This window comes from Megascapheus bottae, chromosome 36 (genome assembly GCF_031878675.1).
Source record: "Megascapheus bottae isolate mThoBot1 chromosome 36, mThoBot2.hap1, whole genome shotgun sequence".
Classification (NCBI taxonomy): Eukaryota; Metazoa; Chordata; class Mammalia; order Rodentia; family Geomyidae; genus Megascapheus; species Megascapheus bottae.
In genome coordinates this window covers 7,283,721-7,310,358 of record NC_143544.1, presented here as the reverse complement: position 1 = coordinate 7,310,358, position 26,638 = coordinate 7,283,721, and the positions used below count along the sequence as shown (strand labels likewise).

The following is a 26,638-nucleotide window of genomic DNA, read 5'->3' as shown; positions in this document are numbered from 1 at the left end:
AGCTCTTCAGCTCAAGGCTTCCGCCCTACCGCTGGACCTGGATGTTATACCTGAGCTCTTCAGCTCTAGCTTACCACCCTACCTTTGAGTCAAACCCCACTTCCCATTTTCTAGCAGTTAATTGAAGATAAGAGTCTCAGGTCCTTTTGTGCCCGAGCTGGCTGTGAACCTTGATCCTCAGATCTCAGATCTCAGCCTCCTCAGTAGCTAGGATTACAGGCGTGAGCCACTGCACCCAGCTTAGATATTTTATTATACATATATACACCTAATGTTTTGTTGGTACTGAGGTTTGAACTTAGGGCCTCACAACTAGCTGAGAACTGCTAAGGCATGCCGCCAAAAAAATTTTTTTTACCCAACCTGGGATTTGAACTCAGGGCCTGGGCACTGTCCCTGAGGTTTTTTTTGCTCAAAGATATGCGCCAGGGTAGCGAGCTTAATTGAACTCAGAGCCTGATTTGAACTCCTGCTGAGCACTCTACCACTGGAGTCATTTTGCCAGTCCTGTTTATCCATGTCTCTCACTACAAGAAACTGGGTTATCTTCATTTTAAGCAATAAGGCAGTGAATGGACTTGGGATACCTCTACGGTTCAGGAGGCAGAAGACACGGCTGCACTGACATTCACGACAAAACCCACTTTAGATACCGTCTTCCTTGGAAGCCCTGAATAGGGAGGGAGGCGCCGGGAAGGGCGGAGCCTGGTGGGCAGCGCCCCCTGGTGGCCTCTCCGTGCAGCGATGCCGGGGCAGCCAAGCCGCCGGGCACCCACAGACGGCAGGGATGGCTCTGTCTGCAGCAGACCGCGAGATGGTGTGCGCGCTGTGGAAGAAGCTGGGGGACAACGTCGGTGTCTACGTGGCAGAAGCTTTTGAGAGGTGGGGACGGCTCGGCAAATGTCTTCAGGCTCCCCTGTCGGCCGGCCACCCAGCCGGCTGGGCCGAGGCACTCACCCTCCCTTCCTCCCACAGGACCTTCCTGGCTTTCCCCTTCACCAAAACCTACTTCCAGCACTGGGACCTGAGCCGCGGCTCGGCGCAGGTGAAGGCCCATGGCAAGAAGGTAGGCGATGCACTCACGCTTGCCGTCGATAACCTGGACAACCTGCCGGGCGCGCTGTCTGCCCTGAGCGACCTGCACGCGCACAAGCTGCGTGTGAACCCTGCCAGCTTCCAGGTGAGCCTGGGGCCGTGCTGGACCCACTGTGGCCTGGGGACGGAATCCCCCTGGGACAGCGGGACACAAGCCAAGGCGGGGATGTCCTCTCCCCTCAGCTCCTGGGACACTGCCTGCTGGTGACCCTCGCCAGGAACTACCCCGGAGACTTCAGCCCTGCCATGCAGGCCTCGCTAGATAAGTTTCTTGACCATGTGGCATCCGTATTGGTCTCCACGTATGGCTGAGCAGCGGGCGCACAGGGTGGGGTGCCCACCCGAGATGAGTAAAATTTCCCGGTGCAGCACCCTGCCTACTCGTGTCCTGGAGCACGCCCCGGGGAAGGCACCAATGCTTCAGACCTTTCATGGCTAGGACCAGGCATCCAGCGGAAAATTCTGGGTTTCAGATCACAAGGCCCAGGCCTTGTCTTCTTGGGACGGGGCTGGGGTTAGCCATGACTGGCCTTGCCCAGGTGACCAGATAGACATCTGGGATGGGAGCTGCTCCTTGGTGGGACTTTACCCAGTTCTCTGGGCCTGGTTACATGGGATGGGTTATCACCCTCACCCCTCCAGGACAGATGTGTAGGGCTGTGGGTTCTGGGGTGTGTGCGTGTTTGTGTGTGCACGTACAGCAGCACGTGAAGCAATCAGGAATGCTGCCCCTTCCCCGTGCTGGCTGTATTTGCACATGGATGACACAGGAGGTATAGGCATCCAAGAACAAGGAGATAGATCAGGACTGGCACCTCAAATCTCCAGCTAAGGGAAGTATTGCTTCTTTTATTTTTCTGAATACAACCAACCATGCTCATTATAGAAAACTGAGACAATCACTACTATCACTACTGTACTGAGGCTTTCACTGTATCCCAGGACCAGAGACTGTCCAATACATCTATTATTCCTTCAAATCCCTATGGACACGGTAAACCGTCATGTGAACTGAAGTACAGGCACATATAACACATGCACACCATACCCCGCAAAACATACTATGGCGTGCCTGTGCAGCCTTCCAGGTCCTGGTAGGCACATTTCAGGGTATTTTACCTAAGTAAAAACCTATAATGCCAGCTGCTTGGGAGGGGAAGTAAAAGGATTATAAATCCAAGGCTCTATGGGGCCAGGACTGTGGCCTAGCAGTAGGGGGATTGCCCGGCACACATGAAATCTTGGGTTCCATTCACTGGTGTTGCATACACAGAAAAAGCCGGAAGTGGTGTTGTGGCTCAAGTGGTAGAGCTCTAGCCTTGAGAAAGCCCAAGGACAGTGCTCAGGCTCTGAGTTTAAGCCCCACCAGGGCTGGCAAAATAAATAAATCCAAGGCTCAACTTGAGCAAAACAAAATAGAAATGAGTTGGCAGAAGTGGTTCATGTGGTCTAGTTCTTGCCCAGCATACAGAATGGATTTGACTTCCAATACCAAAGCATGCTCCTCAAAGCAACATACAGAGAGCAGTGCCACTAGAGGAAAAACCTTGTGTGCGATGGTTAATTCCAGATGTCAGCATGACTGAGCCAAGGGAAGTCATGTGGATAGTAAAGAATTATCTCTGGGATACAGAAGGTGATTTACCCCACCATCAGCAGACTGTGAGGATAACCCTGCTTACATCCTGACATCACCTATCTAGAAGGAAGAAAGGTACAAAGACACAATTTTTCTGAGCTGAGACACTCACCTGCTTTGCACTGGGTTTTCTGGTTCTTGGGCCTTCAAAGTGAGTCCTCTTGATCTGGGCTTTCACATTTAAGCTACAACTGTACTACCCGCCCTCCTGGGTCTCTAGCTTGTAGATGTCAGGACTTCACATTAGTTGCTGGGTGGATGCCTCATAAGCCTGCATTATTGGTTACTGTCTCTTGGCAGGTCATGGGACTGGAACTCTGGGCCTGGGCATTGTCCCCGAGCTCTTCAGCTCAAGGCAACTGCCCTAGCTCTTGAGCCAGTGCCACCTCTGGTTTTCTGGTGGTTAAGTGGAGGTAAGAATCTCACAGTCCTTAGTGTCCAGGCTGGTTTTGAACCGAGATCCTCAGATCTCAGCCTCCTGAGTAGCTAGGATTACAGGTGGCATTGGTTACTGTCTCTTTAGAGGTTTCTAATGCTAAGTGAAAAATAATACAGCTGGATATGTTGGCATGTTTGCAGTCCCAAATGTAGGGCAGTTTGAGTCGTGAGGCCTGCTTGGCCTCAGGTATCCTGGCCACCCAGAGCAACATGGGAAACTAAAAAGAAAACATGTTGAATTATAGCAAGATTTTCCCTTTTCTGCTGCAAGTACTAGGGGTTTAAACTCAGGGTCTCTCTCTCTCTCTCTTTTTTTTTTTTGTGGGTCATAAGGCTTGAACTTGGCCTAGGCACTGTCCCTGAGCTCTTCAGCTCAGGGTGGCCACCCTACCGCTGAGCCAAGCCCTACTTCCCATTTTCTAGAGGTTAACTGGAGACTCAGATCCTTTTATGCCCCAGTTGGCTCTAAACCTTGATCCTCAGATCTCAGCCTTCAGAGTAGTTAGGATTATTGGGGTGAGTCACCACGCTGGCTTGTGGGGGGACTCTTGTTTTTGCTAGGCTTTTTCACTCAAGACTGGTACTTTACCACTTGAATCACAACTTTACTTTGGCTTTCTGATTACTGGAGATGAAGAGTCTCGTGCACTTTCCTGCCCTGGCTGGCTTCAAACAGCACCCTCAAATCTCAGCCTTTTGAGATTAGTATAAGCCACCACTACTGCCTAGCTCTACAAAATACCTCTTTCCAGGAGTCAGAGGCACGAAGGCTTTCTATAGCCCTGGCAACCCTGACCTTTCTTAACAGGTTCTAGATGTTGCCACAGGTGAAGGTTTGCCTTGCTCATCACATGCCAAGTTTCACAGCTGGGTCAGGGACTTGTAAGCACAGCTGCTTTTGTCCTCTTTATCTGTGCTCTATAAGGACTTACCCTTCACATACAAGGGCCACTCTGTAAGTCAGTCATCCTTCCTAGAAGGGGATGAGTCCCATATGAGCAGCAGCAGGAGCTGAGTAGTCTTACAGCCATACAATCTTATAATGCCCCAGGACGTCTGACCCAAAGCTTCACCTCCTCTCACCAAGACCTACTGGCTGTCTGGAGGACATTGTTCACAAGCCTTTCTTTGGCCTCCTCTTCTTCCAAAGGAAATGGGTGCAGTGCAGCTACCTCACTCAACCCTGTGGTCTATACTAAGAAGATAAACAGCTGAGACATAGGCTGTGAGCCAAGTGGGACACTAAAAGCCAAACATACCTGGCTAAGTTAAGGATGTGTGGGAGTGCCCTGGCATACTGCCTTCTGACATGATGGCTATCAGGTTCTCTGAGGTGACAGCAAACAGGCTCTAAGAAGTGTTTCATGTAGAAGATAGATCCTAGCGCAACTGTCAGGAGGCAGCCCATTAGGTCTATTTATTCCTATACAATATAACCCCAAACAAAGGAGCAGCTCTGCACAATTTGAAGTCATAGCTAGCGCCAAACAATAGACATTTTAAACTACAAAAGATGAACTGTATTCAGCAAATATAGAGTAAAATTTTGGGCTGTGTTGAATGTTCTGTCAGACTATTTACAGCTCCAGGGCTAGGGTTCAGATCTCGCCAGCCTCCTTCTCCTCTGACTTCTGAGAAGTAGTCTTCCCATTGGAGCTCTCCAGCCTCCAGTCAGAGTACCCTCGCTCACTCCGTCCGCATTCCCAGGACTTCTCCCTCGATGTGCGCTCCCTGGAGAACCTGGGAAAGGGGAACCAGAGGCTAAGAGGAGGCTGCTGTCCCCTATTGGTTGGCTGCACAGGAACCAACACTAGGCTAGAAAAGGTCATGCCACCATCAGAGCCTAGGGGTTATCCCACCTACCACATGGAATGTTAGGCAGCCAGAGAAAAATGACATTTACAAAGATCTTTAATAAGAAAAAGAGAAAAGGAGAATGCAACAAAATTATGAATGTAGAACATAGAATACTAGATAAAACTACAATGGGAGAAAGAGGCCAAAATGAACAACAGAGCCTAGTCAGAACACAAAGCCTTGGATTAGATGATCTGTGAGCCAAGAGAATCCTTGTCCAGAACACCACCACCCAGAGGGACATGCACCAGCTGTTCCACAACTTCCTTCTGTTTCAAACCCTGGATCCCACAGTTGCCTGGAAAGGGTCCCCACAAACTCAGTCTGTCCCTATTAGATGTGGCCAAAGGACCCACTGATATCCTCAGAAGACCCTGGGAACACAAAGAGAAGGAGCTCACTCCTGGCTGCAGCTACTGAAGGAGTCAGAGTAGTTACTTGTATTTTGCACTCATGTCCCTGGAAGCCCGGCGGTGTCCCCGGCTGTGGCTCTGGGAACGGCTGCGATGGCGTCGGTGCCTGTCCCGAGACCGAGACCGGGAAGACTTCCGCCGTTCTCTAGAGGTAGATCGTGACCGTCTCCGACGTCGCTCCCTATCCCGGGAGCGTGACCTGGGAAAATCAGAAGGTGCTGGAGCCATTAGAGACAAACACTACTAAGCTAACCTTCATGTCCCTTTTGGAGCAATTTCTATTCACAGCATCACTAGTATTTATTCCCTTCCCTGTTACAAATTTACACCAAGTTTGTAATAGTCCCATGAATTAATCTAACAGTTCCTCTGAATGGTGTTTTCTGAAAGCAGGAATCAGGCACTTCTAGTCAGGCTGCAGGCCTTTGAAGACTTCCCTTTCATAAGGAGTTGGAGCCTGGGGATCTTTCCTGTTGTGCTAAGCCCCAACCAGTGTATCCTTCCCAAGTCAGTCCAGATAAAATGTTAAGGTAGTAAACATTAAATATTAAGAAAAATATTGCAGGCTGGGAATGTGGCTTAGTGGTAGAGTGCTTGCCTTGCATGTATGAACCCCTGGGATGGATATCTCAACACCACATAAAGGAAAAAGTCAGAACTGGGGCTGTAGCTTAAGTGGTAGAGTGCTAGCCTTAAACAAGAAGAAGTTCAGGGACAGTGCCCAAGGCCCTGAGGTCAAGTCCCAGAACTAACAAAACAAAACAAAACACACAAAAAACCCAAACCCCAAACCAAAATAGTACTTTCAGAAAAAAGACATTCAAGGCCTGATATGGTGGCTCACGCCTGTAATCCCAGATACTCAGGAGGCCAAGATCTGATGATTGAGGTTCAAAACCAGCCCAGGCAGTAACAAACATGAGACCCTTAACTTCAATTAATCACTAAAAAGATAGGAAGTGGGGCTGTGGCTCCAGGGGTAGGGTGGTAGCCTTGAGTTGAAGAGCTCAGGGACAGCACCCAGGCCCAGAGTTCAAGTCCCACAACCACCACCACCAACAACAAAAAAGACAGTCAACTAAATGCTGTAACGGATCTAGAAACCTACCTCCTGCGCTCTCTGGTTCTTGAGCCAGACCTAAAAAGGGAAAAAAAGATGAATGACATCCCTAAAGCATTTTAATTGACTGCCAACTTAAGAAGGGGCCCTAAACATAAGGTGGAGGAGATATAATGCACTCTGGATTCAAATATATTCGAGGAAATGCCAGTGCTCATGGGATAAAGGCCTTACCTCCTATTGGCTGGCTCAATGGCTGGCTGGCTGGCTGACTGACTCACTCACTCACTCACTGGCACTTGAGCAATCAGGGAAGAGATCAATACCCCACCACTAAACACAGCCACAGCTGCTATGTGAGTATGGGACATGTCTTTATAATACCCAAAACCAGTTACAAGTCTACAGTCACCAGTGTTCCAGAAACAGGCATACTGCTATATAAAAGTGAAATTGGGGCCAGGAGTTTGGCCTAGTGGTAGAGTGCTTGTCTAGCATGCATGAAGACCCAGGTTCGATTTTTCAGTACCACATACATAGAAAAAAGTCTGAAGTAGTGTTGAGGCTCAAGTGGTAGAGCTCTAGCCTTGAGAAAGTCCAAAGACAGTGCTCAGGCCTTGAGCTCAAGCCCAGGACTGGCAAAAAAAGAAAAAAAAAAAGTGAAATGGGCTTTTTTCCCCTATTATACAACCAAACATGCACATCACCAAAAAAGTCTCATGTGGGGTCAGGAGTGCTAGAGTGCCTGCCTGGCATACATGAAGCCCGACGTTCAATTCCTCCATATATGCCACATGCATAGAAAAAGCTGGAAGTGGTGCTGTAGCTCAAGCAAGTAGAGTGCTAGCCTTGAGGAAAGACCAAAACAGTGCTCAGGCTCTGAATTCAAGACCAAGGACTGGCAAAAACAAAAAAAAACTCTTAGCCGGTGGTGGCTCACGCCTGTAATCCTATCTACTCTGCAGGCTGAGATCTGAGGATCAAAGTTCAAAGCTAGCCCAGGCACAAAAGGACCTCAGAGTCTCATCTCCAGTTACCTCTAGAAAACAGAAAGTGGGGCTTGGTCAAGAGTAGTGCTCAGGGACAGTGCTCAGGCCCAGGGCACAGGGCAGAAGCTTTGAGCTGAAGAGCTCAAGGACAGCACCCAGGCCAAGTTCAAGCCCCATGACCCACAAAAAAAAAAAAAAAAAAAGGGGGGCCGGGAGTTTGGCCTAGTGATTAAAGTGCTTGCCTAGCATGCACGAAGACCCGGGTTCGATTCCTTGGTACCACATACATAGACAGAAGCCGGAAATGGTGCTGAGGCTCAAGTGGTAGAGTGCTAGTCTTGAGAAAGTCCAAGGACAGGGCTCAGGCCCTGAGCTCAAGCCCAGGACTGGCCAAAAAAAAAAAAAAAAAAAAAAAAAAAAAAGGTCCCATGTGACAGTCCACCATACAGTTATCACATGATCTCTCATGCCTGAAGATATAAACTTCAGATGCTGGAGGCATGGCTCAGTTGACAGAATCCCAACCAATAAACATAATGTCAGCTAATGAGTCCTGAACTTAAAAAATAAAACAAAAAATTAAACAGTGACTCCACAAACAGGCTCAAACACAGCAGCAGTCACCTCTATGCAAAAGTATCAGCAAATTGCTTTTTTATTCTCGTCAGTCATGGGCCTGGGCACTGTATCTGAGCTTTTACACTCAAGGATAGGGCTGTACCATGTTGAGTCATAGAACCACTTGTGGTTTTCTGGTGGTACACTGGAGATGAAAATCTCATGGAGCTGGGAGCCCTGGCTTAATGCCCGTGATCCTAGCTACTGAGGAGTCTGAGATCTGAGGATTACAGTTCAAAGCCAGACAAGACACAAAAGTCCATGAGACTCTTATCTCCAGCTAACCACCAGAAAACCAGAAGGACTGTGGCTCAAGTGGTAGAGTACTAACCTTGATATGAAGAGCTCAGGGACAGTGCCCAGGCCCAAAGTTCAAGTTCCATGACCGCCTCCCTCGCCCCCCCCCCCCAAAGTCTTATGAACTGTCTAGCTGGATGGCTTCAAATTTCGGTCCTTAGGTCTCAGCCTCCTGAGCAACTAGGCTTACAGGTGTAAGCCACAGCACCCGGCTCTTTTCTGTTTTTTGGCCCGTCCTGTTCAGGGCCTAAGTGCTGTCCTAGGGTTTTCTCAAGGCTAGTGCTCTACCACTAGCAATAGCACCCTTTCCAGCTTTTTCTATGTATATGGTACCGAGGAATCAAACCTGGGTCTTCGTGCGTGCTAGGCAAAAACTCTACCACTATGCCAAACTCCCGGGTCCTTGTTTTCTTTCTTTTTTTAAACAATATTTAAAACTGTAACAGAGTCTACTATAACTAAAATGAGAGAAAATACGAGGCATGACAAATATCCTTTCTGAATTATGCACTGAGAGGAATCTCTCTAGGAAAGCACACATTTCTGAACCTCCAAAATCTGTACCTGGGTGCCTCTCAGGCAACAAAAATTGAATATGGAGAGGCCGGGACCTAGGAGGCTCAGATCTGAAGATCATGGTTTAAACCCAGTCTTGGGAGGAAAGTTTTTTTGTTTTGGGTTTTTTTTTTTTTTTTTTGCCAGTCCTGGTGTTTAAACTCAGGGACTAGATGTTGTTCTTGAGCTTTGTTGAGGCTAGCACTTAACCACTTGAGCCACTGCATCATTTCTGGCCTTTTCTGTGTATGTGGTACATAGGAATCACACCCAGGGCTTTGGTAATGTTAGACCACCCTTCTACCACTAGGGGACACTCCCAGCCCCTCCATGAGAATCTCCATTTTTACCACTAGAAAATCAAAAGTGGCTTTGTGGTTCAAAGTGATAAAGCACTATCCTTGAGCAAAGAACTCAGGGACAGTGTCCAGACCCTGAGATCAAATCCCATGACTGACAAAAAATAAACAGACGAATAAAAACATAAATAAAATGAAATAAGGCCGGGAGTGTGACCTAGTGGTAGAGTGCTAGTCTTAAGAAGTCTCAAGGACTATGCCCAGGCCTTGAGTTCAAGCCTCAGGATGACAAAAGATAAATATTTTAAAAAGGCAGCAGCGGGCCAGGAGTTTGACCTAGTGGTAGAGTGCTTGCCTAGCATGCACGAAGACCAGGGTTTGATTCCTTGGTACCACATACATAGAGAAAAGCCAGAAGTGGTGCTGAGGAGGCTCAAGTGGTGGAACTCTAGTTTTGAGAAAACCCAAGGACAATGCTCAGGCCCTGAGCTCAGCTTGGCTGCCAGAAAATCAGCTTCCTCATTTGCCCATGGGGAAGTGGAACCTCTCAGGCTAACGCATGCCATTCACTGGACTGAAGACATTCTTGGGAGTACTTCTAGCAACAAGAGGTCTTCTGGTCCATCTGTGCTCACCTCCTGCTCAGGCGTTCCTCTCGTTCTCTCTCTTCTCTTCTCCTCAAGCGATCCTGATTTCTTTTTTCTTGCTTTTCAGCAACAGTTTTCTAAACAAATGGAAAATGAGAAAATAAAAAGGTAAGAGCTGGGCAATGGTGGTTTATGCCTGTAATCCTAGCTACTCAGGAGGCTATGGGTTCATAGTCAGTCAGGGCAGGAAAGTCTATGAGACTCTTGGGCTTGACCTCAGGGCCTGGGCAATGTCCCTGAGCTTCTTTTGCTCAAGGCTAGGACTCTACCACTGGAACCACAGTGTCACTTCAGGTTTTTTCTGTTTATACAGTACTGGGGAATCTAATCCAGAGCTTCATGCATGCTAGGCAAGCACTCTGCCCCTAAGACACATTCCCAGCCCTCTGTGAAACTCCTATTCCAAGTAACTACTAGAAAAGTAGAAGTGATGTTCTCGCTGAAAGTGGTAGAGTGCTGGCCTTGGGCAAAGCTTTGTCCTTGGCAAAGCTTAAGGACAGCACCTAAGTCGTGAGTTCAAACCCCATGATGGGGGGGGGATGGGGAGCAAGAGAGACTTTTGGGGGATTGGTACTGGGGCTTGAACTTAGGGTCTATGATCTATCCTTGGCTGTAGGTTAGCACTCCACTACTTCAGCCAGAACTCTTACTTCCAGATTTTTGCTGGTTATCTGGAAACAAGGGTCTCATGGATTTTTCCTGTCTGGCTGGCTTCAAACTAACTTCTGAGTAGCTAAGAATTTTAGGAGTAACCATGACACACACCACAACTGACTTTTTTTTTTGCCAGTCCTGGGACTTGAAATCAGGGCCTGGGCACTGTCATGCATGCTGGGCAAGCACTCTGACCATTAGGCCGAATTCCCAGCCTCATCTATTTTTTTTTTTTTTAAACACATCTCAAGTGCAAAGAGGAGGGAAGGACAGCTGCCTATACACTATTGTCTAGTATGCAGGGAAGGATCTCTTAATTGGAAGCATGAAATATCAGAAATATGTTCAACCTCCCTTCTTTGCCACCTATACTTGGTATTTTAAAGTTAGAGACTAATTTGGAAAAAACCACTTGAGAAAGGGGCGGGAGTGGGGTGGAAGACTTCTTTTATTCTTGTTGAACTTTGGGCCTGGGTGCTGTCGTTGAGCTCTTTAGCTCAATGCTAGCACTATACTATTTGAGCCACTGTACCACTTCCAAGACTTTCGGAGAATGCTCAAAAGCACCAAAATAAGTAATTGCTTTTCTAGCTAATAACAGATGTATGCAAAGAACTCTCTCATCCTAGTCCTAAATTCCACTATTTTCTTCTGCAAAGGGATGCAAACTAAATAAACCTTCAAGCTTTTTTGTTTTTTCCAATCCTGGGGCTTGAACTTAGGGCCTCAGCACTGCCCTTGGGCTTTCTCAAGGCTAGAGCTCTACTGCTTGAGCCACAGCAGCACTTCTGGCTCTTACTATGTATGCGGTACCAAGGAATTGAATCTGGGTCTTCATGCAGGCTAAGCAAGCACTCTATTGCTAAGCCAAACCCCCGGCCCCAAGGTTTCCTAGAATTATAAGATTTCCCATTCTTCTTGAGCACACCACTAATAAAATTTGAGTATTTTACTATAAATCTCAAATTCTTACAATGAATAAGAACATCATAACTTTCCAAATTAAAGATATCTAACTATGTCCATAATATTTTTTTTGGAAGTGGCACTGTGGCTCAAGGAGTAGAGTGCTAGCCTTGAGCTATGAATAGCTCAGGGACAGGGCAGTCCTGTAGCTTTAACTCAGGGACCAAGCTTTTTTGTGCTTAAAGCCAGCACTCTACCACTTATAGAACAGCTCCACTTCCATCTTTTTGGAGGTTAACTAGAGATAGAGCATATCTGAGATGCTAGGAATGTGGCTTAGTGGTAGAGCACCAAGCATGTAAAGCCCTGTGTTTGATTCCTCAGTACTCCATAAAGCAAAAGAGCTAGAAGTGGAGCTCTGTCTCAAGTGGTAGAGTTATAGCTTTGAGCAAAAGAAGCTCAGAAATAGTGTCTAAACCCTAAGTTCAAGCCCAGGGAAAGATAGACAGGAAGAGAGGGAGGAAAGAAGGGAGGGAGTGAGGGGGTGAGGGAGAGAGAGAATGAAGGAGGAAAGGAGGGGGGGAGAGAGGGGAAGGGAGGGAGGGAGGGAGAGAGGGAGGGATAGAGAGGAGAGGAGAGGAGAGAAGGAGGAAGGGAGGGAGGGAAAAGAAAAGAATCTTGGGGACTTTCCAACCCAGGCTGGTTCCAAACTATGATGCTCAGATCTCAGCCTCCTGAGTAGCTAGGATTATAGGTGTGAGCCACCAGCACCAGAACATACAGCTCTTCCTTTATGCTTCTCCAGAAACAGAATATATTCACATACCCTCAACTGATCAAGCTTCTCTCGGATCTGAATGAATCCCAAATGTAACTTGCCCCCAAAATGGTCTGCTAGACGGCGGTCATTGTCATGAAGACCAAGGTAGGCTGAACAGACTTCACAGACACGGAGTTTTTGCTGTTGAAAACTGGATGCAGGCATAGAATTTCTATATTCTTCCTGGAGAAAAAGAGAGATGAAAGTGAGATATTTGGAATCCATTATAGTGGCTCAACATCTAAAATGGAAATAATTGGACAACAGAAGTTATCAAAAAGTATTAAAAAGCCGGATGTTTGTGCCTGATGTTCATTGCCAACTTTAATTCTAAAAACACTACTAGGCGGTGGCTCATGCCTGTAACCCTAACTACTTAGGGGGCTGAGATCTGAGGATCAAGGTTCAAAGCCAGCCCTGGCACAAAAGGACCTGAGACTCTTTATCTCCAATTAACTTCTAGAAAACTGGAAGTAGGGCTTGGCTCAAGGGTAGGCCAGTAGCCTTGAGCTAAAGAGCTCAGGGACAGTGCCCAGGCCAAGTTCAAGCCCCATGACCACAAAACAAAATAAAAACAAAAAAACTACTGGGAAACTATGGTTAGAACAGTTCTGAGGGTCCTATTTCATCCCATCTATCCCATCCTATCTAGAGACCACTCCCAATCCAAAGTCACTCACACCCTCATATCCCCATCTCTGATACATTTACCTTCATGAAATCAATATGTGGGAAAGAAGGGATTTCAGAGGCAGTGAAACTACTCTGCAAATTACTACAGTGATGGATATGGGTTACTGTATACTTTCCAGACCTGTAGAATATACATCAAGAGTAAAGCACAACCTAAATAGGCTTTTAAATGATAATGATGTGTCACTACAGGTCTACTACTCTATGGGAGATGTTGATAATATCAGAGGTTGAGTAGGGATATAGTTAGAAATCTCTATCTTACTCTTGTGGTCAGCAAACTCTTAACTGTTATAATTTTATTCAGAGCCCAATCTGGCCTCAAATACCCCACCTTTTTACTGTTCTTCTTCAGCCTCCTTAATGAGTGCTGAGATCACTAACAAGAGTCACCATACCAAGCCATTTAACATTTATCTTCCCCAAGATACTTTTCCACCAACCTCAGCTTCTTTTTTCTTTGCACGAACTTTTTCAACTTCCATAAGAATCTTCTGGGATTCGTCCACATTTCCTTCAGCTCCTAGCTGTTCAGCTTTAGCCAGGAGTTTTCCTATTTCTTCATTCAATTCATGTACTTTTTCTGCCTGAGGGGAAGAGAGATATTCAAGCAAGCAGAAACTAAATTTTTTGTTTTTTGGGGGGCAGTCCTAGGGCTTGAACTTAGGGCCTGGGCACTGTCCTTGAGCTTCTTTTACTCCAGGCTGGCATTCTACTACTTGAGCTATAGCACCACTTCCTCCTCTTCTGTTTATGTGGTTCTGAGGAATCAAACCCAAGGATTCATGCATGCTAAGCAAGTACTCCACCACTATGCCACATTCCCAGACCCAGAAACCAAGGTTTGGCTTTTCTTTTTTTTGCCACTCCTGGAATTTGAACTCAGCCTGAGCACTGTCCCTGAGCTTCTTTTGCTCAAGGCACTGGCTTTTTCAGTGGATATGGTACTGAAGAATTGAACCCAGGGGTTCATGCCTGCTACACAAGCACTCTACTGGTTTGATTCCTTGGTACCACATACATAGAAGTCAGGGCTGGGATGTAGCTCAGTGGCAAAGCACTTGCCTAACAAGTGCAATGTCCTGGGTTCAATCCCCAGTACCAAAAAAGAAAAGACAAAAGAAAAGAAAAAAGCCAGGAATGGTGCTATGGCTCAAGTGGTAGAGCTTTAGTCTTGAGAAGGCCCAAGGACAGTGCCCACGCCCTGAGTTCGAGTCCCAGGACTGGCAAAAAAAAAAAAAAAAAAAAGAATGTAGAAGAAATAGATATTAAAAATGACAAGGCTGGGAATGTAGCTTAGCGGTAGAGTGCTTACATGTATGAAGTCCTGGCTCCAATTCCTCAGTACCACATAAACAGAAAAGGCCAGAAGTGGTGCTGTGGCACAAGTGGTAGAGTGTTATTCTTGAGCAAACAGTGCCCTGAGTTCAAGCCCCAGGACTAGAGGGGAGAAAAAAAAAAGCTGGCAGGATTGCTCACACCTGTAGTCCTAGCTACTCAGGAGGCTGAGGTGTAAGGATCAAGGTTCAAAGCCAGTCTGGGCACTAAAGAATCTGAGACTCTTCAATTAATCACTAAAAAATGGAAAGTGGTGCTGTGGGTCAAGAGGTAGGATGGTATCCTCGAGCTGCAGAGCTCAGGGAGAATGCTCAGGCCCAGGGGTAGGGTAGTATCCTTGAGCTGAAGAGTTCAGGGACAGCACCCAGGTACAGAGTTCAAGCCACAAGCACACATGCAGATAAGCATAAACTCCTAGGGGCTGAGATCTGAATCCTGCTTGAGGCAGAATTCTGTCCTCACAGGACTATCCAAAGAAGAGAGCCTCATATACCCAGAATCACCCTATGAATGCTGGTGGTGACCCACCTGGCAGCCCAATATGGTCCTGAGCACAGTAAGCAACTTCTCCACCACTGGGTGACACTCCCAGTCCTTAACTCACTGCAAGCTGGCCTTGAGCTCCCCATCTTTCTGTTTTTGCCTTCAAATACTGCACCATCGTGCCTGCCTTTAAGTAGTTATACACCAAAGTTACTGGACATACCTTTGCAGAAACTTCTGCACTGATCTCCTCCTGTGTTTCCGCCAGTCGTTTCTTGGCAAGCTCAGTCCTCCTATCACACTCTGCAATAAAGGACTCCAAATGATCCATTGCCTAGCTCGGGGAAAAAAAGAGAGCTATTACTAACAATGTATACAGTATTAGGATCTTTTTGTTGTTGCAATGGGGTTTGAACTCTGGATCTGGGCTCTGTCCCTGAGCTCTTCAACTCAAGACTAGCGCTCTACCACTTTGAGCCACAGTACCACTTCCAATTTTCTAGTGGTTAATTGGAAATGAATCTCACAGACTTTCCTGCCCAGGCTAGCTTTGATCCCTATTTCTCAGACCGCAGCATCCTGAGTAGTTAAGAGTTACAGGCATGAGCCTTGGTGTCTAGTGTTATATTACTTCCCCTAAGTCATGGATCTTGATCTCAGGGGCCTGGCTAACACTACTACTTTCAATCACAGTACCACTTCTGTCTCTGAACTTGTAAAGTCAAGGCTAGTGCTCTAAGACTTGAGCCACAGTTCCATTTCTGGCATCTTTGCTGGTTAATTGGAGATAAGAGTCTCATGGACTTTCCTGCCCAGGATGGCTTTAAACTGAAACCCTCAGATCTCAATCTCCTGAATAATTAGAATTGTCGGCATGAGGCACCAATGCCTGGCTCAAAAATAAATCAATTTCAAAAAGACTTCCAGGCGGCGGAGAGTTTGGCCTAGTGGTAGAGTGCTTGCCTAGCATGCACAAAGACCCTGGTTCGATTCCTTGGTACCACATACATAGAAAAAGCCAGAAGCGGTGCTGAGGCTCAGGGTAGAATGCTAGCCTTGAGGAAAGCCCAAGGACGTGCTCAGACTCTGAGCTCAAGACCAGGACTGGCAAAAAAAAAAAAAAAAAAAGACCTCCAGGGGCTTAGAACTTGCTTAGCATGCACGAAGCCCTGAGTTCGGTTCCTCAGTACCACACACAGAGAAAAAGCCAGAAGTGGTGCTGTGGCTCAAGTGGTAGAGCACCAGTCTTGGGAAAGCACAAGGACAGAGCTCAGGCCCTGAGTTCAAGCCCCATAACTAGTGTAAAAAAAAAAAAAAAAAAGATTTCCATCCTTGGGGCGGGGAGTTTGGCCTAGTGGTAGAGTGCTTGCTTAGCATGCACAGAGTAGGGTTCAATTCCTTGATATCACATACATAGAAAAAGCTGGAATTGCTACCGTGGCACAAGTAGTAGGACTCTAACCTTGAGAAAAACCCAAGGATAGTGCTCAGGCCCTTGAGTTCAAGCCCCACGACTGGCCAAAAAAAAAAGAAGACTTCCACCCTCAATAACCTTACCAAGAAACATCAAGGTCAGACTCTTGGTCAGAACTCAGGTCTCTGGGTGTAATAGAAAAGGTTGAACAAGGGTCAGCATTCACAGGATCTCAAGAGCTGTGGGAAGTACATTCAGTAATGTCTGTAAGCCACAGAAATATTATTTCCTTATAGCCTTTTTCATCTCAAAAATAATAAAATAGTCCATGTGCTGATGGCTTGGGCCTATAAACCTAATTATACAGGAAGCTATGTTCTGAAAATTGAAGTGTAGAGCCACCTTGCATTGAAAAATCCAGGAGAGCAGGTTACAGTGGCTCAAGCCTGTAATCCTAGCTACTCAGGAGGCTGAGATTCGAGGGGCACGGTTCAAAGCCAGCTAGCCCGGGAACTAAAGTCCATGAGATTCTTACCTCAAATTAATCACTAGAAAAGGGAGACTGTGGCTCAAGGGGTAGGGCAATAGCCTCGAGTTAAAGAGCTCAGGAACAATGCCCAGGCCCAGGGGTAGGGTGGTAGCCTTGAGCTGAAGAGTTAATGGACAGGACTCAGACCCAGAGTTCAAGCCCCATGACCCACCCCCAACACACACATACCAAAAAAGAAAAGAAATATCCAGGAGGGGGTCTTTAGGTTTTTTCCTAGCAAACAGCTGCAAGTGGAGCTGTAGCTCAAGTGGTAGAGTGGACAGCCATTAAAGTCTTTAAAAAGCTGAGTATAGGCTGGGAGTTTGGCCTAGTGGTAGAATGCTTGCCTTGCCTGCACGAAGACCCAGGTTCAATTCCTCAGTACCACATATATAGGACAGTGCTCAGGCCCTGAGCAAAAGCCCAGGACTGGCAAAAAAAAAAAAAAAAAAAAAAAAAAAAAAAAAAAAAAAGCTGAGCATAAAGCCCAAAGGTCAAGCCCCAGTACAAACATAAAAATAAAGAAATTTGCCTGGTGTGGTGGCTCACGCCTGTAATCCTAACTATTCAAGAGGATGAGATCTGAGGATCAAGGATCAAAGCCATCCCAGGTACAAAAGAACCAGAAACTTATCTCCAATTAACCTCTGGAAAACAGGCTCAAGTAGCCTTGAGCTCAGGGACCTCGCCTCTGATTTCATGCCCCATGCCCCACAAATAAATAAATAAAGTTAGGGAAGAGAAAAAAATGGCACAATGACTAAGGAATGATGGTCTGTGTCCTTTCTCCTAAAGTATACACCATATTGAGTTAGCTGTCAGAAGGCACACCAGAGGGTATAATCTTAGCTATGAGACAAAACGAAAAATATAAACATAGTTGTACACATTTGTAGTTAGGCAGCTAAGAAAATCAGTCTGGGCAGCTGGCCATGTGTAAGCATGTAAAATCAATTTTTTTTTTTTTCCAGTCCTGGGCTTGAGCTCAGGGTCTGAGCACTGTCCTTGGATTTTCTCAAGGCTAGAGCTCTACCACTTGAGCCTCAGCACCACTTCTGGCTTTTTTTTCCCCCTATGTATGTGGTACTGAGGAATCGAACCCGGGCCTCTGTGCATGCTAGACAAGCACTCTACCACTAGGCCAAACTCCCAGCCGAAATCAATCTTTTTTTGCCTGAGACTAGGATTCAAACACCTCATCTGAGGCTTGGCTGACACTATGACCTGAGCCACATCCACAACCATGTGAAATCAACCTTATCTGAAAAACAATGGCAGTTCTGACCTAGCCTAGACAGGAAAGTCCATAGACTTCTTCTTTTCAATAAACTACTCAGAAAAAGACCAAAGAGGTGCTATGGCTCAAGTGGTAGAGAGCCTTGAGCACAAAGAAGCTCAGAGACATGGGGTCAGGAGTTTGGCCTAGTGGTTAAAGTGCTTGCCTAGCATGCATGAAGACCCGAGTTCCATTCCTTGGTACCACATATATAGAAAGTGGTAGAGCTCTAGCCTTGAAAAAGTCCAAGGACAGTGCTCAGGCCCTGAGCTCAAGCCCAGGACTGGCAAAAAAAAAAAAAAAAAAAAAAAAAAGAAGCTCAAAGACAGTGCTCAGGCCCCAAGTTTAAGGCCTAAGACTGGCAATAGGGGTATCAAGTGGTGGGAGAAACACGATGGCCAACAAGTTCAAACCCTACTACAGTCAAAAGCAAAGCGAAACAAAACAAAACAAAAAAGATGGCAAGCCAAAAGACTACAGGGACATTAGAAAGTTAGGAGCTTGTCACGGACTTGTGTTCACCAAATAAAAGCACACTTGACAATCTGGCCAGGCAGAAATAAAGCATCTCACAGGGGCTAAGAATGAGGCCCTGGGTTTAATTCCTTGGTACCACATAAAGAAAAAATAATTTAAAAGGTGGCGGGGGGAAGGAGTTTGGCATAGTGGTAAAATCCTTGCACAAATCTCTGGGTTCAATTTCTCAGTACCACATACACAGAAAAAGCCAAAATTGGCAGTGTGGCTCAAGTGTAGAGTGCTAGCCTTGAGCAAAAGCAGCTCAGGGACAGTGCCCAGGCTCTGAGTACAAGCCCCAGGGCTGGCAAAAAAAAAAAAAAAAAAATGCTGGTGGCTTATGCCTCATGCTGAGATCTGAGGATCGTGGTCAAAGCCACCAATGCTAACGCTCTGCCACTTGAGCCACTTCTAGCATTTTCTGAGTATGTGGTACCGAGGAATCAAACCCAGGGCTTCATGTGAGCTAGCTAAGCACTCTACACTAAGCCAATTTCCTAGCCTCCCAGCACAAATATTTTAATAGATACTACACTGTGTTCAGAGATCACTAAAGATACCATCTGCCACAGATGACAATACTTCCTGGAAAGATGAAGAGGTGATCAGGTACTCACTATGTAGTTCAGACTGATTTTTTTTTGCTAGTTTTGGGGCTTGAACTCAGAAGACCTAGGAACTGTTCATGAGTTTTCCTCAAGGTAGAATTCCACTACTTGAGCCATATCACCACTTCTGGCTTTTTCTTTTGTTCTTTTTTTTTAAATTATTAAAGAATTTATTAACATTGATTTTTACATCATATTTTAAATGACAAGTTTAACAAACAAGTGTTCCAGGAGGGAATCTCTATTTACAATCACTGGGACTTAGTATTTAGAAATTAATCAAAATTAGGCTAAAGGTTTGTATATCATAGAAACATTAATTTATGAAATAAAACATTATGTGTATAGAGTCATAGGTTTTTATGTCTCTTTTGTTCTTTTTGCCAGTCTTGGGGCTTGAACTTAAGACCTGGGAACTGTACTTGGGCTTTTTCAAGACTAGCGCTCTACCCTTGAGCCAAAGCATCACTTCCAGCTTCTTTTGTGAATGTAGTACTAAGGCACTGAACCCAGAGCTTCATGCATGCTAAGCAGGCATTCTACCACTAGGCCACACTCCCAGCCCTCACATTGGCATTATCAGTATATGCCACAATGTCATTCGTTTAAAAGAGAAAAAAAAAAGCTAGATGCTGGTGGCTCACACCTGTAATCCTACTCAGGAGGCTGAGATCTGAGGATAGTGGTTCAAAGCCAGCCCAGACACAAAAAGTCTGTGAGACTCTTGAAGTGATGTTGTGGCTCAAGTGGTAGAGCACTAGCCTTGAGCTGAAGAGCTCAGGGATAGCGCCCAAGCTGAATTCAATCCCTACGACCAACAAAAAAATAAAACATTAGGGCTGGGAGTTTGGCCTGGTGGTAAAAGTGCTTGTCTAGCATGTATGAATACTCTACTTCGATTCCTCAGTACCACCTACATAGGGGGAAAAAAGCCAGAAGTGTTGCTCTAGCTTGCACAAAGACCTGGGTTCGATTCCTCCATATCACATACATAGAAAAAAGCCGGAAGTGGTGCTGAGGCTCAAGTGGTAGAGCTCTAGCCTTGAGAAAAACCAAGGACAGTGCCTCAAGCCCAAGACTAACAAAAAAAAAAAAAAAAAAAACAACCACATACATACACATGCAAACAAACAAACAAAAAAATCAAATTCAGGGTAGTAATGTTGACTGACACAGATTAAAGATGTCATTAGTCACAGTCTAGTACGCATCTTGAGTGATTAGATTACAAATTTCTATTTTTATAATTTTGCTTTATAATTTATAAACATCTTATTCTTGATAATTCAGGATCTTTACAATAAGTATAAATCTACACCAAATATAACTTACATCCAATTCAAAAAACAGGTCTCTTTCTTTACTTGCAATCTCATAATCAGCACGGAGGGCCAAATCATGGATTTTGGTACATTCTCCTAAATCCATACGCTGTGGGGAAAAAAAAAAAAAACCAAAAAGTTTACATATGAACTTCATCCATTTATTTTTTACTAAAAACTCTGAAACAATCCAGGAATAGAACATACACTACCACTCATGAGGCAATGGCAGAACCATGTAAGTTCCAGTCTGGTTTATATACGGAAAAAAAAGGTTTTGGCAATCACAATACACAACGTTAACACGTTACTTTGGGTATAGCTCTTTGTATATTAAAGGAACTAAAGTAGAACAGGTGGCTAGTTTATAGCCCAATAAATGCTTCAAGTATCTCTTTACCTGATGAATAACACCGGACAGTAATTGGACCACTCCACTGACCGATTTGAGAAATAGAAGGCTCTATAACTAAAAATGACAACCAGTAAGATCACTTTGAAGTAGTATTGTGTGTACATGAAGAGCAACTCATTCATTCATTTGTTTATTTTTGCCAATCCTGGGGCAATCCTCAGGGCTTGAGCATTGGATTTTCTCAAGGCTAGCATTCCACCACTTAAGTCACAGCACCACATCCACTTCTTTCTACGTATGTGGTACTGAGAAATGGAATCCAGGTCTTTATGTGTGCTAGGCAAGCATTCTACACTAGGCCAAACTCCTGGCCTGAAGAATAATTTATTTACACCCCCTTCCCTGCCACCGCCAGTTTTGGGGGATTGAACTAATGGCACGGGCCCTGTCCCTAAGCCACACAGTCCAAGCTCTTGAACAATTTACTACTATCTTTTTCTCTCCACATTTCATTTTTTGAGACTTGGTCACACAGCCTGTAGTAGAACTGATTTTTTTTTTTTTTTTTTTTTTTTTTTGCCAGTCCTGGGCTTGAGCTCAGGGCCTGAGCACTGTCCTTGGACTTTCTCAAGGCTAGAGCTCTACCACTTGAGCCTCAGCACCACTTCCGGCTTTTTTCTATGTATGTGGTACCGAGGAATCGAACCCGGGTCTTCATGCATGCTAGGCAAGCACTTTAACCACTAGGCCAAACTCCCGGCCCCCCCCCCTTTTTTTTGTGCCAGTCCTGAGGCTTAAACTCAGGTCCTGGGCACTGTCCATGGACACATTTTGCTCAAGGCTAGAACTCTAGCACTTGAGCCACAGTGCCACTTTGGGCTTTTTCTGTGTATGTGGTACTGAGAATTCGAACCCAGGGCTTTGTGCATGCTAAGGCAAGCACTCTACAACTAGGTTATGCTCCTGGCCCCTAGCCTTGAACTCTTGATCCTTCCTTCTGCCTCTACCACCCTACTGCTGGTATTGCAGTGATATGTAACCAAGTCCAGATTTGAAGTTGGCGGGAGGGAGGGGGGAAGAGGTGTTGTGGCTCAAGTGACAGAGTGCTAGCCTTGAGGCAAAGAGCTCAGGGACAGAGCCCAGGCCCAGAGTTCAAGCCCCATGACTGACCCCCTCCCAAAAAATAAAATTGAGCTCATTGATAGAGAAGGGACAGACGACAGAGGGAAGAGAAAAAGAAAGGAGAATGGATATGGGGAAGAAGTGAAAGGAAATGAAAAGAAAAAAAGAGGCCAAGTGCTGGGCTAGATGAAAAGTCTAGAATACAATCACCTGAAATTAAACAAACCACTCAAATCTACAAAGGCTGACCTAAGTACACATTTCACTATATCAGGATACCGGCACTACTTAATTCTGAAGATCTCACTATAAATGCCTACCAACTTGATAGCTTTATGGACAAAGCTTTATAAGTGGGAAAAAAAAGTTTCATTGTATAAAATTCTATCAAACAGAATCTTTAATTCGAAGAGTAACAGGAAACTTCTGAAGAATTGAGTTCAATTAGAAACACTTTCACTATCACACACAATACCCACTTCAAGAATCCTACGAGGGCCACTGAAATGCACCTACCATTCTACACACTGAGTGCCCCAAGATGTCCCCAAACATACTTACCGTCCCAGCCAGTATGTCATGAGGGCAGCAGTCCAGAAGGTGACTCTTGCAGACGCGGTCATCTGTAAACTTGACCCTCTGTCTGGTTTCGTCTCCTGAAATTCATTTATGGTTTTAAATAAGACAGTATTATAATGTTAACCAGATTAGATTGTCTGGTACAAAAATTCACCCGGATGATTTGTAGACTATCACTTCTTTGTTCTCCCCATCATATACTGTAAAGCTGATCTAAAGATAACTTACAACTGCAGTGGAACACAGACTTTAAAAAAAAAAAAAAAAAAGAATAAGTTTATCAAGAAGAATCACATTTAATGAGATCTGACTCCACACTGTGCCAAACAAGTCGAGTCGAAGTAAAAGGTTGAGCACCAAAAGGCCACTAGCCAAAGTACACATGTGGGGAGATATACCAAAACCCATGTAATCACAGTGCTATGAATCACCACATATGACTTATAACTGGTAATTTCCACCAACAAAAGATACTTAGTAATCAAATATTTCTGTTATTAAAAAAAATTGCACAGGCAATGTCTTCCTCAAATCTACAAAAGGGAAAAAGCCTTAAAATTCTATCACTGACTGTTAAATAATCCATTTTTCCTTTTGCCCTTTCAACCCCTCCCTTAAAAAAGTTGGCACCTGAGAGTCACTTTTAACAAAACAATAAAAAAAAAGCAAGAAAGAACTAGGTTAGTCAATACACACTGTGAGCTCCAACACATACTGTACCCATCTGCATTCTTCAAGAACTCAGCTGCAGAATTTTATGCCCGCTGTTGAAAAGTTTTAAAGGAAAAGTTTTCTTGCCCACACCTGCAGTAAGGAAGTCAGGGGGAATGATACATAAAAGTAAAGGCAAAGTGGTATGTGACAAATTTTAAAGCTAATCTGTGTATAGGGCACAGAGCTGTGTAATAGTCAAGGGGAAATATATTTCAGGACTTGCAAGCATCCAGGATTAATGTAGTGTCTTTTTTTTTATTGAAAATGTTTCTTTTTTCTTTCTAAACTACACTTTTAAAGTTACTTGTGAAAAAAAAGCAAACACTTTTTTGTTATAACAGCTTAGAAATTGGTTGTGACTCACGGCTCGATGAACATGAGGCTTTTCTGCAACTCCCTTGCAGATTGATGTAGGCAGGCAAAGATACACTGAACCTTTATAAATAAAATAGAGGGGCCACAATTGTTCAGTTTGTATGAAATAAAAATATGGGAAGCAATTCAAAAGCAACTCATATACAAAGAAAGCTAAAAGCACTTATTCACCTATGAAATAAAGTGCAAAGGAATCTGCACAGCCCTGCGAATGTGCCAGTGTGAAATTACAACTTCATTACTTCAGTAGAAAAGAAAACACAAACCACAGCAGGTATAAAGTTTTCCAAGGATGCGATGGCTTTCTCCTGAGAAGCCATCACGATCTTGCGTTCCTCCCTACGGTAAAACCTACCTAACCACTGCCAAGTGCTGGCTAAACAGAGGTTGTCCTGCATGGCTGGGGGCCGGGGGCTGGAAAGATAAACACTCGGCGGGAACCCTCGCTCGGGAGGGCCAACCAGCGGCTCCCCAGCAGGGGAACGAGCGCGCCCAGGACGTCCAGGCCCAGCGGCTCCCGCGGGCGCAGCTTCTTCCCCGAGGACGCCACCCGCCGCGAGCGGGCGACCCGGAGCCCGGGCCGACTCCTCTTCCGCGGAGGGGCGTGGAGCCGCCGCGGCGCGCCCGGGCGGAAGTCGCAGGAGCCACCCTGATGGCTTGGACTCCGGGGAAGGAGCCCGCCAGGGCCCGCGGGCCGCGGCGGCCCGGAAGGCCAACTCGCTCACACAAAGGCTCGGCGCCGGAGGGCGGCGGGAGCGGGAGGACGGCGGGGCCGGCGCAGGCGCACTCGGCCGCGGCCCCCGCCTCAGGCCGCCCGGCGGCCTGGTCTCACGCCCGCCCTCAGCCCCACGCCTGGCCGGCCGCCCACACTCACCGTCCCGCGCCGTGCCCATGAGCTGGTCAAGCAGGGCTCTCATCTGCGCCTGGGCGGACATGGTGGCCAGCGAGAACGGCCACAACAGCTTCTCTCAGACGGGCGACGGCGGCGGCAGCGACGACGTGAGCCTGGCGGCGTCGGCAGGGAGCCCGCTCGGCTTTTCCGCCGCGGAGGGTGCCGGGAGGAAGTGCGTGTGCGGCGCAGCGCCTGCCGGGAAATGTAGTTTTGGGGCAGGCCTCTGGCAGGCCGCGAGCTCTTAACAAGTTGCCCCAGGGTCAACTAAAAACCCCAGCCCTCCAACTTTTTCCTGCTAAGCTCGAAATCGTAAGCTTCATTTACCCTGACTCGAGTTTTTTTCCTGTCTTGACTTTTTTTTTAAATCATCTGGGGAGATTTTGTTTTGTTTTTGTTATTGCTGTGGATTTTTTTTTTCGTCTTTTTTTTGGAGGGGGGTAGTTTTTTCCTCAGGTCCAGCTCCCTATGAAAATAGTATGCTGAGAGCAGAGACAGCGGTCCTGAAGCCCTGCCTCTGCAACTGGAATGTGGAGAGATAAAAATCTGGTCTTTTTGAGACTTGTTCCACCTTAACTCACTGGGACCCACAGCTCATTATGAGTATGTATGTGTCTTGCTTTTGTTCTGTCCTTTCTATAAGTTGTAATGCTGCTGTGGAAACGGCAGAGACATTGAGAAGGTCTCCCCAATTTTGTCTAAAACTGTAAATACATTTTCCTCTATTCTCTGATTTTTTTTTCTTCTTTTCTTATTTTTAGATACAGGGGCTTGAACTCAGGGCCTGGACACTGTCCTTGGGCTTTCTCAAGACTAGCTCTCTACCACTTGAACCACAAGCACCACTTATAGCTTTTTCTATGTATGTGGTACCAAGGAATCGAACCCAGATCTTCGTGCATGCTAGGCAAGCACTCTAGCACTAGGCCACACTCCCGGTCCCCTTTCTTGTTTTATGCCCTATTTTCTTGATGAAGGAAAGCGACAGGACCCTGAGGTAGGGCTTTTTTTTTCTTTGCAAGGTGACCCAATAACAAAATGAGGGTACTAAAATGTGCCTCTCATGACTTTTACAAGATTAAATGAAATTAAACTTATCTCCTATAATTACTCCCTCTGTAAGCTCATGATCTCCCATTTAGAGGATAAAAGGAGATGTGAAAGCGATTAATATTGTTTTAATGGGCCTACAATGTGCTAAGGTAGGCATATTGCTGTTAAGTAACAGAATTATGTTTGTCTGGATCTAATCGTACAGTACTCTCATCTTTAACTGAAGACAGAAATGAAAATTTTGACGGGACGGGGAGAGGAGCATAGCCTAGTGAGAGAGTGCTCGCCTAGCATGCATGAAGCCCTGGGTTTCATTCCTTAGTACCACATACACAGAAAAAGCCTGAAGTGGATCTGTGGTTCAAGTGGCAGAGTGCTAGCTTTGAGCAAAATGTGTCCAAGGACAATACCCAGACCCCGAGTTCAAGCCTCAGGACTGGCAAGAAAAAAAAAATCGTAGGGAGGCTCTCCCCTTTCATTTTCAACTCTTCCCCCACCCCAATAATATACAAGTATTATCTCCACAAAGCAGGGCATCAACTCTTTAATGTAAACCCAATCACATAATGTGTTTCCATTGAACTTAGAATAAAACTTGGAACTCTTTTGTATAGATAATTATTCTAAGAAACCTGGCTTCTTTGGGCCCATATCTCCTATGGATTCCATTCTGAATAAGATCATTAGATGCTACTTCTAGATTTAAAACATCTTTGTGACTTAGAAACTGGGAGTTAAAAAAGAAAGACATTCTAGGGGCCAGGAGTGTGGCCTAGTGGTAAGAGTACTTGCCTAGCATGCATGAAGACCAGGGTTCAATTCCTCGGTACCACATACATAGAAAAAGCCTGAAGTGGTGCTGTGGCTCAAGTGGTAGAGCTCTAGCTTTGAAAAAGCCCAAGGATAGTGCTCAGGCCCTGAGCTCAAGTCCAGGACTGGCCAAAAAGAAAAAAAAGACATTCAAAGACTAGGTGGCTCATGTCGGTAATCACAGCTGAGATCAAAGGATCTCAGGTTTTGAAGCCAGCACTGGAAGATGAACCTAAGACTCGCCTCCAGCAAAGAGCTGTAGCTCAAGCCGGGTG

General features: G+C 45.8%; 2 protein-coding genes across 6 annotated transcripts; one reads left to right on the top strand and one right to left on the bottom strand.

The window, feature by feature from the left end:
- Nucleotides 1-757: 757 nt before the first annotated feature.
- Hbq1 (hemoglobin subunit theta 1) lies at nt 758-12,596 on the top strand. Of its 2 annotated transcripts, none has more exons than XM_090324790.1 (3): nt 758-882; nt 976-1,180; nt 1,279-1,458. In XM_090324790.1, exons 1-3 carry the CDS (start codon nt 788-790, stop codon nt 1,405-1,407), a joined length of 429 nt encoding a protein of 142 aa, XP_090180916.1. In that variant the 5' UTR covers nt 758-787; the 3' UTR covers nt 1,408-1,458. The 2 variants fall into 2 exon arrangements, 1 of the variants encoding a protein (XP_090180916.1); XR_016533645.1 differs by lacking the exons at nt 758-882; nt 1,279-1,458 and adding exons at nt 9,975-10,015; nt 12,273-12,596 and having other exon boundaries at nt 1,091-1,180.
- Luc7l (LUC7 like) lies at nt 4,565-24,665 on the bottom strand. Of its 4 annotated transcripts, none has more exons than XM_090324785.1 (10): nt 24,486-24,665; nt 22,505-22,599; nt 20,477-20,575; nt 15,025-15,135; nt 13,424-13,567; nt 12,294-12,470; nt 9,896-9,984; nt 6,551-6,580; nt 5,468-5,641; nt 4,565-4,912 (listed from the first exon to the last, which is right to left on the bottom strand). In XM_090324785.1, exons 1-10 carry the CDS (start codon nt 24,544-24,546, stop codon nt 4,771-4,773), a joined length of 1,122 nt encoding a protein of 373 aa, XP_090180911.1. In that variant the 5' UTR covers nt 24,547-24,665; the 3' UTR covers nt 4,565-4,770. The 4 variants fall into 4 exon arrangements, with proteins under 4 accessions (XP_090180911.1, XP_090180912.1, XP_090180914.1 ...); XM_090324786.1 differs by lacking the exon at nt 24,486-24,665 and adding an exon at nt 23,601-23,671; XM_090324788.1 differs by lacking the exon at nt 24,486-24,665 and adding an exon at nt 20,867-20,935 and having other exon boundaries at nt 22,505-22,788.
- Between the last annotated feature and the right edge of the window lie 1,973 nt (nt 24,666-26,638).